We start from the raw sequence: 14,735 nt of genomic DNA on the forward strand, positions 1-14,735 counted from the left end.
AAAGAACTAAACATTTTCAATATAATCACATTGGAAATTTGCTTGGAATTATGTTTCTTTTATTAGACGAAAAATTCTTTTTGGGGTTGACTTGGCCTTTAATTGAAATACAGAAATCTGTGTATGTGCTTATACCAACCTTTTCTTTTCCAGATATTTGAGAATTTATCACTGACCATCAACTACAAACAACTTCCAGAACGCTGTAAAAACATTATAAGAACTCTGAGCACATCCCATGCAGATCTCCACTACAGATTTGACAATAACCGGAACACATGTATAGTAAGTGGAGCCTACACAAAGGTTCAATCCCTAAGCCAGGAAATCTTAACCCTACTCGGCACTGGGGTTGTAAATGCAGAGAGAGATCCAAAGCAAATTCAAAGTAAAGCTAAGAGTGACCAAAGGAAAATCACCTTCTCGACACCTCAAGAGCTCAGGGCAATGTCGCAAAATAAAACTGAAAAATATTGTGAAAACTCTTATTTTGAAGAGGAACAGAAAATATATGCTAGGGCTGTACCTGAACAAACAGAGGAACCTTTGGTGTGGGACACTGATATCTACAAGTACATACAAAGATTGCTTAGTGAGGAATATAATCAGATATTAAGAAAGCACAACATTCAGGTGGTGGATACAAGCTCTGATGGCATCACCTCTTTATACCTCCAGAGTGTAAATGAGGATGACAAGAAAACGGGTCATTTATTTAATGCTCGGTATGAGCTTTTGAGTCTCTACCAAGACTTAGAATTTAAGCTTCGCAAAGAGCAGATTGGCAAAATATTGTTACCGCTTGATAAGGATTCTATGAGGGAATTTTACCGAGACATCCACTCACAATGGCCTGGAGTTTTTTGCCAAGACGATGAGAAAAACATCTATTTTATTGGAGACGGGAGTGATGTTGCCCATGCCAAAAACCATGTTATCAGACATTATATTTATAAGTCTTTACCTGACCTTGAAATGGATGTCAACAAGAGTCAACAAAAGAAAGATGAGTTGAAAACCCTATCAAATAAATACAATATGCCTGAATCAGAAGACAGACTAGAAGCAATATCTAGCCAGCCTAGAAGCCAGACTGCTTTGTCATTAAGTAGTTACCCCTATAATCTCTCTAAGGACCCGTCTATAAACAAGAAAATGCTGCTGCAGGAACAAGAAAAAGCTAAATATCAAAGACCAGGTTTTAATGTTGACTTGCTAAAGAGCTACAAAAATGGACGTTATGGGTTTAGAGAGAACCAAAGTCTTTTGCACACAGAGAAAAACTCTAGAGAAAGAAATGTAAAGCAGTTGGACATTGCCCTTTCACTGAAAACAAAAGACACAAGGGATGTCAAAAAAGCTGGCCCAGTTAAACCTGTCCCGCTGCAGTACTCAAGCCTAGTGGATGTGGACTCTTCTACCTCAGAGTTGGTGGAAGCCAAACCTGGAATTCGTAGATCAAATAGTTTCTCTCATACGTATTCCAAAGAGAAATGTGCTTCTGACAAACAGGGCAACTTACCCCAAGCTCTTCCCAAAGCTGAAATCTATGTGGATAGTAGACTCTGGAGATATCTGAGGGACGCCTACAAATCTGATATTGACAGCATGTGCAGTGGAGTTATAATAACTGAAGAAGAAAAGAACAATATTGTTATCCTGACAATACAGGCAGATAGCAGATCCACTTTGTTTACTGTAAAAGGAAATATCCAGTCATTCTATGAGAAGAAAAGTAATAGTATTGTGTATAAGTGTTTAACCTACTCAGTGCTCAAGGTGAAAGGGGCAGATGACAAAGCACTGGGAGACTTGCATGCTGCATTCGAGCACTGCTCCAACAAAATTCGCATTAACACAGACAAAGATGTGGTACATCTTACTTATCCAGAAGAGATACACCTAAAAGTTAATGAAGCCTACAATCTGTTTTTAGAAAGCAGAAACCAACCCTCAACCCTCAACCCATCATCCTTAGCTATGGTCTCCTTGGGAAGTATTGAGCAGAATTATGAATCGAACCTTGGAATAAGCCAACAACAACTCACAACAAATTACAGTTTTTCAGCCAGTCTTTCCAGAGGAGGGCTGGAGAGTCAGAAGAACACATCCCTAGTGGACAGTGGAAGTGTCCCATATTATATGAATCAGAAATCACTTGAAGAAAATATTCAGATGCCTTCATACACAAGAACACTTCCAGATTGTTCAAACATTGGTGGTTTTTTTGAGGAACCGGACCCTTATAAGGTAAAAAGTTCTCTTCCAAGTAAATTCCAGATGGACAGAGGGAGAACAATTGAAGACAAAATGGAAGAAATATCTGAAGATTTCAGAAGTTTACAGGTGATTCATAAACAACAGAATTCTGAGGAGCAACGGATGGAAGGACATGATTTAAGTAAAAAGGAAGCTGGTAAAGAAGATTTAAAATTACAAGAAGAAAAAAGGGTCCCTGCAAATGAACAAAAGTCAGTAAAGATTGGAAAAGTGTGTGATTTGTGTAATGACAACATGACACTCGTTTCTTGTGGTCATTACCAATGCAATAATTGTGTGTCACCAGCAAAGGACAAATGCTCCATTTGCATTATGACTGTTCCTTTACATGATGAGTCTGGGCTGAAAGCCACAATGGTTTATACTCAGATGAGCTTAAGCCTACAAGGGTATGAGAGAGACCCTACTTTGAAAATAATATATGACATACCTGATGGAATACAAGGGGTGAGTACATAGTGACAGTTACATATAAACTGTATATATCAGGTTCAGATTTATCTCTTGTAGCTCCTACTTCCGAAGGGCCAAGTGATCGAAAGCAAATACATCACTGGGGGGGGCGGTGCCAAAATGTTAGGCACACCCCAGTGACTTTAATCGCTTTACCTGAAACCCCATTGCTCCTGTTAGGAGAAAACTGCACCGGCTTGGGTGTAGGTGAGCAAGTGTTCCTTCTTAAATCTTTGCACATGTGCAGTAGAGTGAAAACCCGACTTTAACAAAAAAGCCAGTTGTTTTGCTCAACTGCGCATGCGTCAGCCCTGGGATTCTGAAGAAAGAAGACAGAAGGAAGAGGAACACATATACCTGGGGCCTCACTCACATATACCTGGGGCCAGTGCAGTTTTCTCCTGACAGGAGCACCAACCAGGAGTATCAGGTAAGCGATTACATTCACTGGGAGGTGCCTAAAATTTGGCACCCACCAGTGATTTAGCCTTTCCTTTGTCTTAATGCTATGACCGGTAAAAGAGGACTTATGCTTTATCCTTGTGCCTTTATGTGGTCATGGAAGTCCTTAGTGACTTCTGTTATAATGTATTACCAATATGAACTCCAACAGACTTAGACCAAGATCATAGGAGATGAATATATATCATACTTACTCCAGTCACTTAGTCATTCAAACGTATTGACTAAGCAGAATATGCAGCCTTTTCCACGGGATCATTACTTCTGAGATGTGGGGATTCCTAGTAAAGACTAAGCACTTGTGTGGTGTTAAAAGCAAGTGCAAAAAGTCAGTGCCAGATGCACCTGATGAGTTAAGGCACATTCTGATAAGTACAACAAATTGTGCATCTATTGGCCTGAAAGGCTAAGACTTAAGCTGGCCATACACGCACTGATAATATTGTACGAAACCTTGTTTCATACGATATTCGGTGCCTGTATGGCAAGTCGGCGAGGCGACCGATATTGCAGGAGGCTGCTGATATCGGTCGACTCGCCGATCGGGCGGGTTAAAAGATTTTTATCGGGCGCCATAGGAGGCGCCTGAGTAAAATCTGCCTTCAGGGCTAAATCAGCAGAAGGAGGTAGAAATCCTATTGTTTCTACCTCCATATCTGCTGTTTCAGCCCTGAACATTAGTGGCGGATCGAAACGATTGAAAATCGCCACGTGTGTCGCCACCTTTAGGATCATTTTGGATGAGATCTGGTAATAATGTTTTTCTAAAATTTTTAATACCCAGAAAGCCCAACTAGGGTAAAACTTAGAGCTGAACAGTTTTTGCTCCTGTAGATATTATTAGAACTATTGGTGAATCGTTAATACAGTGTTTTCCTACAGTCATGGCCCAAATTGTTGGCACCCCAGAAATTTTTCCAGAAAATCAAGTATTTCTCACAGAAAAGTATTGCAGTAACACATGTTTTGCTATACACATGTTTATTCCCTTTGTGTGTATTGGAACAGAACAAAAAATGGAGGAAAAAAAGCAAATTGGACATAATGTCACACAAAACTGGACAAAATTATTGGCACCCTTAACTTAATATTTGGTTGCACACCCTTTGGAAAAATAACTGAAATCAGTTGCTTCCTATAACCATCAATAAGCTTCTTACGCCTCTCACTGGGAATTTTGGACCACTTCTCCTTTGCAAACTGCTCCAGGTCTCTCTTATTGGATCTGGACTCATTGCTGGCCACTTCAGAACTCTCCAGCGCTTTGTTGCCATCCATTTCTGGGTGCTTTTTGACTTATGTTTGGGGTCATTGTCCTGCTGGAAGACCCAAGATCTCGGATGCAAACCTAGCTTTCTGACACTGGGCTCTAGAGTGCGACCCAAAATCCTTTGGTAATCCTCAGATTTCATGATGCCTTGCACACATTCAAGGCACCCAGTGCCAGAGGGAGCAAAACAACCCCAAAACATCATTGAACCTCCACCATATTTCACTGTAGGTACTGTGTTCTTTTCTTTGTAGGCCTCATTCCGTTTTCGGTAAACAGTAGAATGATGTGCTTTAGAGAACAGCTCTATCTTGGTCTCATCTGTCCACAAGACGTTTTGCCAGAAGGATTGTGGCTTACTTAAGTACATTTTGGCAAACTGTAGTCTTGTCTTTTTATGTCTCTGTGTCAGCAGTGGGGTCCTCCTGGGTCTCCTGCCATAGCGTTTCATTTCATTTAAATGTCGACGGATAGTTTGCGCGGACACTGATGCTCCCTGAGCCTGAAGGACAGCTTGAATTTCTTTGTAACTTGTTTGGGGCTGCTTATCCACCATCCGGACTATCCTGCTTTGCAACCTTTCATCAATTTTTCCTCTTCCGTCCACGCCCAGGAAGATTAGCTACAGTGCCATGGGTTGCAAACTTCTTGATAATGTTGCGCACTGTGGACAAAGGCAAATCTAGATCTCTGGAGATGGACTTGTAACCTTGGGATTGTTGATATTTTTCCACAATTTTGGTTCTCAAGTCCTCAGACAGTTCCCTTCTCCTCTTTCTGTTGTCCATGCTTAGTGTGGCACACACAGACACACAATGCAAGGACTAAGTGAACTTCTCTCCTTTTTATCTGCTTTCAGGTGTGATTTTTATATTGCCCACACCTGTTACTTGCCAAAGGTGAGTTTAAAGGAGCATCACATGTTTGAAACAATCTTATTTATCCACAATTTTGAAAGGGTGCCAATAATTTTGTCCAGCCCATTTTTGGAGTTTTGTGTGACATTATGTCCAATTTTTTTTCTCCCTTTTTTTTGTTCTGTTCCAATACACACAAAGGGAATAAACATGTGTATAGCACAACATGTGTTACTGCAATACTTTTCTGTAAGACATTTCTGGGGTGCCAACAATTTGGGTCATGACTGTATTACCTTGTTATGAGTTAAGAATGCCCTGAACAATTGGGAATTGAACCAAAAAAGTCTGACAACCCCTGCTCTAAGGAGTGAAAAGAATAAGTTAGCAGCCAAACCATGCAGTTCAGACAACAGAAGCTCTTACCAAATGATAAGGAGGAAATATAAAAATCTATATAAAGCAAAAATTATACAAATATACACATATTAGAAGCTAGGCGCCTACTATACTGCCCTGCCAAGGAGATGACAGGGAGACTGCTGGAAAAAGCTGAATTCAGAGGATGTGTACTTTGGCTCAGACTGATTATGTTAAGCTTCTCTTTGATAGGCTGGACACCCTCACCCAGGAAGCAACTATAAAGGGGGGCGATTTGAAGCTTATCTTCCAGATAACCATGAAGGAAAAAAACTTCTTGTTTTATTGGAAAAAGCTCTCAGCCAAGGCCTAACATTCCAAATAAAGAACGTTGGGTCGGTTGATCAAGTGACATGGAATTATATTCCCCACAAAACATCCCCAGATGGAGGCAAAGCAAAGTAAGTATAACGTAGAAATTGTAGAATTCAAGAGCATTTTTGGGCATGGAGCTTTATCTGTTTGTCTACACATGTTGTTGTGTGTGTTGTTAGATGGTGGACACAGTACTAAATAGGAGTGCTTGTGTGCTGGGCCCTTCTGAAGATTTTTCTGCTGGGGTTCCCTGCACAGACTAATTACACAGCTTTCTTAAAGTGGCGATGCACAGAAACTCTGGAAAGCAAAGGGATTTTGAATAATGGCTCATTAGAATATAATGGCTTCATAGGTCTCAGAAAAATACATCTGGAAGTTCTGCTAGTGTTTATGCAACTTTTCTACAGGGGGATATATTTTCCCTTTAATGTGCAGCTTAATTTCTTGTTGACGATAAGTGACTATTATACTTATGTGTGGTTCATGATACCCCCCCATGTCTGGCGCTGCATCTGTGTATCTGTGTGTGTTTCATTGTGCCATTGCATACATATCAATGTTGGTCCCATTATCCCTTTTAGTGTATCACTAGGCCACTGCCCTGGGCTTAAGGGTGTTGCTTATCCTTTTTTGATAAAGCAATGGGTTGTGTATTACATATTTTCGTAATATTCTCATAAACTGTGCCCCAGAACCATGACTTATGCCCATATATTCCTTGCTGACTAAGGCCCTGCGGTTTGACGGTGTGTGCATGAGGCCAACTGTAAGATGAAAGTGTGCGCTGATTGTTGGTATATGGGGGTGTGAGTGTGGTTATATATTATTTTATGTTTTCGTTATGAATAAGATATTCGTTTGGGTTTTTTTTGGTAACCATGGTGCAAGATAAAGAAGTACCATGAATTGGGTTTTTACCATATTTCATGGGTAATTGTACCCTTTAGTGTATGTTTCTATATATTTTCTTTGTGTATGTTATTCTTGGCACATGGTGCTTCTTTATCTTGTATCATGCAGCCAAATGTGACCCATTTGATGTACAGAGAGTACATGAAATATAAGCTAATTTATCAAAGGTTGGACTGGGCACTCCTGGCATTTTCCTAGTAGCTGCCATTAATCTGATTATTAACAAACAGGATAATATTCCATTTTCTTTTATTGCCCTTTTCATTTTCCCCATATCTTCCCACCTCTCTCACTTGTGTGCTTCCTTTTGACTACTTTCTGTTCTTTCAGTTCCCGTATCCCTATCACTTTCTGTTACCTTTAACAGAAATAGTTTGGTTTGCCACAACCAACTGCATGTTGACATTACTTACATTTTCCATGCTTCTTCATTGAGGGAGTTCTTCTAGGGTTTTGGTCCTCCTCAGATATCACATACTTATAATCCACATCTTAGAAGTCATTATATTGTAATGAACTCATACAAATAGATAGACTGGGATACATAAAACAGAAATGTAATAACAAATATCAGATATAGATCAAAGAAGAAATGAAGCGTAAAAAACAAATATGGGTAGAAATGGCGTATTTTATATACTGAAGTTACTGCAGCAGCCTAAAGTTTCAGAATGCCTATAAAAGTAATGATCCAGGCCTTCAAAGATGTGCACAGTGTGTCACCATCTTGGATTTTGTTCAGTGACATGGCACATGCTCAGTGCACTCTGGGCAGCTGCTGAGAAGCTAAGCTTAAGAGCCATAACAAATCATCAGGCAAAAAATGAGGTTCATCTGTGAAAGAAGCTGATGCTACAGGGCTGATTATTAGATTGTAATTCTAATTGCACTGGCTTTGGTGCAGCCATATAATAAAAAAATTGAAATAATTGCCAATAAGCTTTGTATTGTGACTTTTATATTTTATAAAATATAAAAGTAAAAACTAGCATTTATTTTCCCCTTTTTCCCTTTGCTTTCCACTTTAAGGTTTTGTGATTAAATTATTTAATTCTCCCCTAGCTTTGTGTTTTATGGGTTAAAACCGCACAGGCTATTGAACAGGTTAGAAGCTGCACAGTGAGACTTGCACAGGAAGGAAAGGCTTCATTCAATTTAAGTGTAAAATATGTGTCAAAAAATAACATTTAAACCAATCTGTGAATTCAGCCAAATGCCAGAGGGGCTGCTGTAAAATGCCATAGACAGTCACTATTTATTGGGGCAGTTTGAGCCTCTTTTTACTTGAAATGCCAGGGCCTATTTTAAATCCCAGTCCTGGCCTGACTAGGAGTATGATGTATGTTGGAGCAGTGGATCCAGGGAGCATTCTTGTGTGTTATGTGCAAAGGAGTGTTCCCTTTGGGATCTGAGTTACAGAATCTACATAGCAAAATACCAGCCAGGGTCGGGGCTGGTATTACAAATCTACCAGCAATGTAGTCCTTTTCCCCCGGACCGCCTCCCTTTTTAGCCCACTCTCAAACCATTGAATACAGCCATCTGACTTCATGCCCCATTAACATAATTGCTCCGCCCCTGACATCATGGACCCGCTCCCAGCCCTGGCTGACAAGGTGGCAATGCTAATGGGCTTATTTATCAATTTTACAGTTTGTTAATTCGAGTTTGTTTTTCTAAATCAAATAAGCAACCATTTCATATGTGAGTTTATTTATTAATAAGAAAAACGCGTTCAAATAAAAAACTCACATCGAGTTTGAGAATATGGCTTGATTTTGCTATTGACTTCTATAGAAACTTGCAAGTTTTCAGGTCTTTTGCACTTAATACCAGATATTTACATACCTCCCAACTGTCCCGCTTTACGCGGGCCAGTCCTGATTTTGTCACCCTGTCCCGCAGTCCCGGATAGCCGCCGATTTGTCCCACTTTCTCTGCTCCCGTGACGTCACACACGTCTTTCGTTAGCACCGCAACTCAGCTGGAGGGAGCTGGAGGATGTTGGGTGGATGCTGGGGGGAGCTGGAGGATGTTGGGTGGATGCTGGGGGGAGCTGGAGGATGTTGGGGAGGATGCTGCAGTGGTGAGTGGCCCATAGTATGGGGATACTGGGGGAGGACCAGCAATGTTTTAGGGGGCCTTGGGCTGGCTTGGCTAGCAATGTTTTTGGGGGTCCCTGCTCTGGCACCAATGCAAAATATAACACCTGGCTTTTAGGGGGCCCTGGCTACCTATATCTGTCATGAGTCATGATATACAGGTGCCACAGAGCATAATGAAATCCTTAGGTCCACAATATGTCATAAAATGATTGGGGCTACCGTGCCTGTCTTCTGGTGTGCTTTTCAGGTGTGGTTTTGTAAAATGGGCCTGTTTGGGGGGGGGGGGGGGGGGGCATGACCAAAAAAATTTTGATATTTTTGATTCAGATATTTTTGTCCCTCTTTCTGCTTTTCAAATGTTGGGAGGTATGCATTTAAGTTTTCAAACCATAACTCGAATTAGAGTTTAAGCACAAAAAGACTTGAATCTAGAAACAAAATCAAACTTGACCGTTGGTAAATCACCCCCTAACTGGGGGAGGGGGGAAGGGCAGCTAAAAAATTCATTTGTCACTGTCAAAAGGGCAGAGAGGTTGGTCCAGTATTATCCAAGCGCTGTCATATAATTTTTATAGGTAATGCGTGTGATCGGTGAATGCCACAATGCTTTGAAATATGTGTCTAACCTCTTCTTCTACAGAAATGGATATCCAGATTTGGCATACATTAAAAACCTGTTGAAACTGCTGAAGTCCTATGGCATCGAGTGAATATCTGGAGGCAGTGGGCAGCTTCCTTGTGTATGACTTTAAGAGGGCATGCCCTTAAATTCTTGCTGTGGACCAATGGAATTTTTTTTTTTTTTAAATCCTGGTGACTTTGCATGTTAAAGACCAGCCTTGTACAGAATTGTGTACACACACATGGCAAGAACCAATCAAATCAATAATTATTTCTCTAATCTTATGTGAGGAAAAAAAAAAAAATCATGAGAATTTTTTTTTTTCATCCTCGGGGTAACGGCAGCCATGGGCAACTCTGATATTTTTTTTTTGAGAGGACGAAACACTTCAAATCAATCCATATGGAGTGAACAGGAGCTGCTGCCAATTGCCTAGTTCTAGCAATGGACCGGTATCGCCCCGCAACGCAGCCAGTGTTTTCCCCAGTTTATTTAGTCCATTACTTTGCCATTTACCTGACCTATCATTTGTGTGCTTATTTGTCACTATAAACTTTCCTACCTCCCTAAATACATTGTGTTTTTTATTGACACTGATATGTTAGATGGTAAGTTCTTTATCTAGAACTGCTCCCCACACTCTGGGAGTACAGTACCTGTTAACTGCATACCCTGGAAGCGATTTTTGGGTACTTACCTGGTGCCTCAGACATATTCAGCTCACTTACCTAAACATCAGACGGATGGGCTGCAGCCCAATGAAGTTTTGAAAGAAACCATCACTAAGTGGTCAAGGAAAAATGCATGTTGGTTGTCTAGGCACCATAAAGTGAGGTCTTGGCCACCATCTTTAGCAGAACATTGTCTGCAGAGTTCAGTCCTGAGGCGATGCCTGAAGCTCCAACCCAGATTGTAGGGACTGAACTGCCATTCAGTAAACTACGCAAAGGCCTGGAGTTGACACTAAGCTATAGCTGAGCACTTTAGCCAAAGAAGAACAAAAAATGGGTACCTTTGCTATTTGGGAGGGGCCTCCACAATCCCGCTGAATAAAATATAATTTCCACCTCCAATAGAAAATGTAATAGCACTCACAGGTGCCTCTGGTCTGGGGCTGGTACAGCTCAGTCCTTGCTCTGTGACACCCAGCTAATTCAGCACTGCCCCCAGTCACACTCCCTGCCCAGCAATGAGGGGCGAGATGTGCGCTTTTGCTTCACTGAGAGCCCATCAATCTCCTTCAACTTCACTGGCAGTGCCCCTTCCCAGCACACTTTGCAAGGGAGCCCAGTCTGCATTCAATGGCAAATAGCAGCCCTCTACCACCCACCCAAATGTTGCTTATCTGAAAGGAAGCTGTAGTATAGTGAATGTGCCATAATATATCTATTAAAGCAACGAAAAGTTATATATAGAGTTAATCCAAATTGTTGCATAAATAGTGTGGGGTGCATAGCATATAAAAATACATACTTTGTTAGGTGCACATCAATGTAGCGTTTAATTTTAGTGGTTCAGTCCTGAAATTACCAAGACCTGTGTCTGGAAACCACAATAACCCCAGATATTTATACCCTAACTCAAGCAGTAAGATTAGTTGATAGCCCCTTTCCTAATACCTACACTAGTAATTCTCAGCAGCAACCCACTTCCATATGGACAGCATGGAGATTGTGTAGGTAGCAACACCATTTGTAGCTGACAGTGCTAACCCAAGCCCACATAATGCCCTGAGTAGCATCAACGTGAACATCATTTCAAACCCAATACATAGGTGGCAATTGAAATCATGTGCAAGAAAGAAAAAAAAAATAGCTGCAAGGGCTCTTTGCATGGAACTTGTACTTAGCACAGCACCCCTAGGTTAGTAGAAAAGGGCCTAGATTTTTAAGATGATTGTATTAAAGACTTTGTAGTAAATGTTTGTCCACATACAAACCAAACCTCCCATGTACCACCACAGACGTTTCTTTGACTTGTCCACTAGCTACCAGGCAAGCTTTTAAAGTAAAGGGAAGTGTAAGTTTACCTTTAAAGATAGCATTAGGAAAGTGTTAGATCTCAAAAGGCAAGTAGAAGAAAAGTATGAGTATGAAAAATTACTAAATATATCATATCTCAGAAGAACACAAGATCCTCCTCTAGGAGCTAGACAGGTCCCGTCTCCAAGGAGAGACTGTGGGATTTTCCCAGATATTGATACTTTAGGCAAGAGTGTGATACAAAGAAACAGACATATGGGGGACTTCAGGCTGGTTCATCCATAAAATGGGACTTTGACACATCTATCAGATTATTGGTAAGCATTCATAACTGCCAAACCTTCACAATCCAATCATGGTCAGAATCTAGTGTAAACAGAGTAGTCATGCAAGTACAAGTTGACTTCTTCTTCAGGCATAATGGCCTATTATTAAATTGGCTGGGCTCTGTGTTTTTAATCAAGTATTTCACCTGATAAATAACCTGATATGTAGTATTAAAGAGATGGTGATAACAGATAAATGTTGCTTTCAGGTCTTACCTAAAACTACTGCTGAAGTTTTGTGTCAGCTGTATGCCAGTTTTGCAGGTCAACAGACAATAGTCAACTTGGACCTAATTTTTAAGACTATACTGATCATTTACTATTGGGAATGTACCCACTGCTTTGTAGTTTCCTCTGCACTGCATGACCACTTTTCTATGCAAAATTGGGCATTATATTGTCATCCAATGCTGGGTCAAATGATGCCAGCACTGGAGCCAAGCCCACACGCCCCTTTCTCTGCAATCCCCGGGCTGTGATGTGACTGACCCAAGAAGTTCTGAGAAGATTCCATAGTGACAGGCAAGATCATACAACAGAGTGTGAATAGCCCCCTTGCTCCAACAACCAGCTGCCTTGGGAGGTATAAAAGGTCCAGAACTAGGGGTAGGCAGGTAAAAGAGGTACATGCATGACACCCTCCCCAGCATTGCACCCTAGCTTTTGCACTGCAGTCATCCGTTACCTACAAACATAAGATTATGTAATAAATATAATGGAATCTGGGAAGAAAAAAAAAAAAATTCTGCTCCAAATAATCAGAAGTAGGCAGATTCCTTTTGTTATGCTTTTAATTAACATTTGTAACATGTAAGGCATACGGCGACATTAGGCATAAAAGCTTTACACTTAAGGGTCATGTAAACAGCATTGGCACAAAACATTTTTTCCCCAGTCTCCCCACACACAGCAAAGAAATGTCAAAATCTGATAATCCATTTATAAGGAAGAATGAAAAAAATTGTGTTTTCTTTTTTGGTTAAAAGTGGCCTTCAAAGCAGAGTGCTAAGGGGGTCTGGCTTACTTAGGGTGCAGTGGATGCCTTAAGCAAACAAAACAAAAAAACATACGCAACATATTTACATTTCTAAAAAAAAATGCCGATTTACGCATGAAAAATTGTGTTTAAAAAAAAAAAAACCCATCAACTACTCTATCCATCAGCAAAATTATGGGAGCCTACAACTGGACCTTTATCATCGAAAATTATGTCGGGGACATGGATGTCACAAGTCTTCTGCCTCTGATGGTTTTAATATGGCATTTGGAATTAAGCGTAGCCAAGCGTCGCAAATGTGTAGAAGTAGAAAACACTGCTACAAGTTTACCAAAAAGCAAGACAGAGGTCATTTCTGCCCTGAAGATGACCACAGTCTAAGAACAGATTCTCCTGGCCAAGAATATAATTTCTTCAAAATAAACATTTCAACCTCAAAACTACTTCAAAAGAAAACTTTGCAACACAAACAAGGCAACTTGGACCTCTGAAACCAACTGTTGTGGTTATTATATGGGTTGCATATGGATCATTGCGGCTACATGAGGTTTAGCCAGAGAACTAGCTACAGCAGCAAATCCTAGCCTAAGTTTTGCAGGTAAGACCAAGGCCCATCAGCTTTAGTGCAAATAACTGAATAGCTGTTTGGCACATTTCTCCAGAGAAAATGTTGGCAGCCCTTGAGGAACAAGAGCACATTGTACAAATGCAGATAATTAACTTGTGCACAGACATCCACATAAGCTGTGTTTGGATGTGGATCATATCCCAACCCAAATTGTCCTTGGAAACTGCCTTAATGTTGCAATACAAAGCAAATAGAAAACATTGCCATATTTGACTGGCCAGAGGAATATAAGCCTCCTACAATGGTATCTTAGATGGTAGAATCAGAATAAAGGGGAAAATAAAGTTTATAGAGAAAAAAAAAGGAGGCATAATTTTAATGGAGAACTTTTTTTTAGATTTGCTTTTATTCTCCAGTGTTTGCTACTCTAGGATTAAAAAGCCTAAACATGACCAGTACATACAAACCCAATATGGCACCCCATAATATTGTTTAAATTATCAACATTAAGGGGGTAATCCCGTATTAATTGAAACCCAGTTAGAATCCCAAATGGTTATATTTGATAGATCATTCAAAGAACTAGACACCTACCAGTGTAATACTGTATTTGGTTAGGCAGGATATAAGGTAAATGGCCAAGGAACCATAATGTTGGAGGTGTACATAAGCTTAGGTCATTATTTCCATAGTCACACAAGGTCAAAAGGAAAGGTTCACAAAACTCGAATCATACAAAAAAAGGAGTGTAAAGAAGTCTGCCAAGTAATTAGTGTGCAAATATTCACATTTGCTGGGTGTGTCAGCAAACTACAGAACTGTAAGGCATAGACTGCTCACGCTTATCCTTCTATTTACTTGTGGCAGTCAGGCAAGGCCACTCGTGATGTTGCTAGTAGAAGTAGTCACATACTGTTTCCAAGGCCAGTTTTAGAAATTTAGACATCCACCAGCCATTACTGGATTTGTACAGATGTCAAAGCATTAATTTCTTTCCTCTGGACTGAAACAAAGAATCAGGATGTTAAAAAGGCAACATGAGCCAAATTAGCTGAGCTTCTACTGAAAAACTCATTCCACCTGTCCTTTTATTAAAAAAAATAAATTATGATTTTCAATAATTAAAAGGGCTACTCATCATGTTGTGTTTTAAAGGAACAGTG

General features: G+C 40.3%; 1 protein-coding gene across 1 annotated transcript in view; it reads left to right on the forward strand.

The window, feature by feature from the left end:
- The window catches only part of LOC101734110, a 37,571-nt gene extending 23,236 nt beyond the window's left edge, over window positions 1-14,335 (forward strand). The window contains exons 4-6 of the mRNA XM_004918639.4: window positions 154-2,727; window positions 5,935-6,143; window positions 9,718-14,335. Coding sequence (XP_004918696.1) covers window positions 154-2,727; window positions 5,935-6,143; window positions 9,718-9,787 — 2,853 coding nt within the window. The 3' untranslated portion in view covers window positions 9,788-14,335. The remainder of the gene's footprint in view (window positions 1-153; window positions 2,728-5,934; window positions 6,144-9,717) is intronic.
- The last annotated feature ends 400 nt before the right edge of the window (window positions 14,336-14,735 follow it).

This window comes from Xenopus tropicalis, chromosome 10 (assembly GCF_000004195.4).
Source record: "Xenopus tropicalis strain Nigerian chromosome 10, UCB_Xtro_10.0, whole genome shotgun sequence".
Taxonomy (NCBI): domain Eukaryota; kingdom Metazoa; phylum Chordata; class Amphibia; order Anura; family Pipidae; genus Xenopus; species Xenopus tropicalis.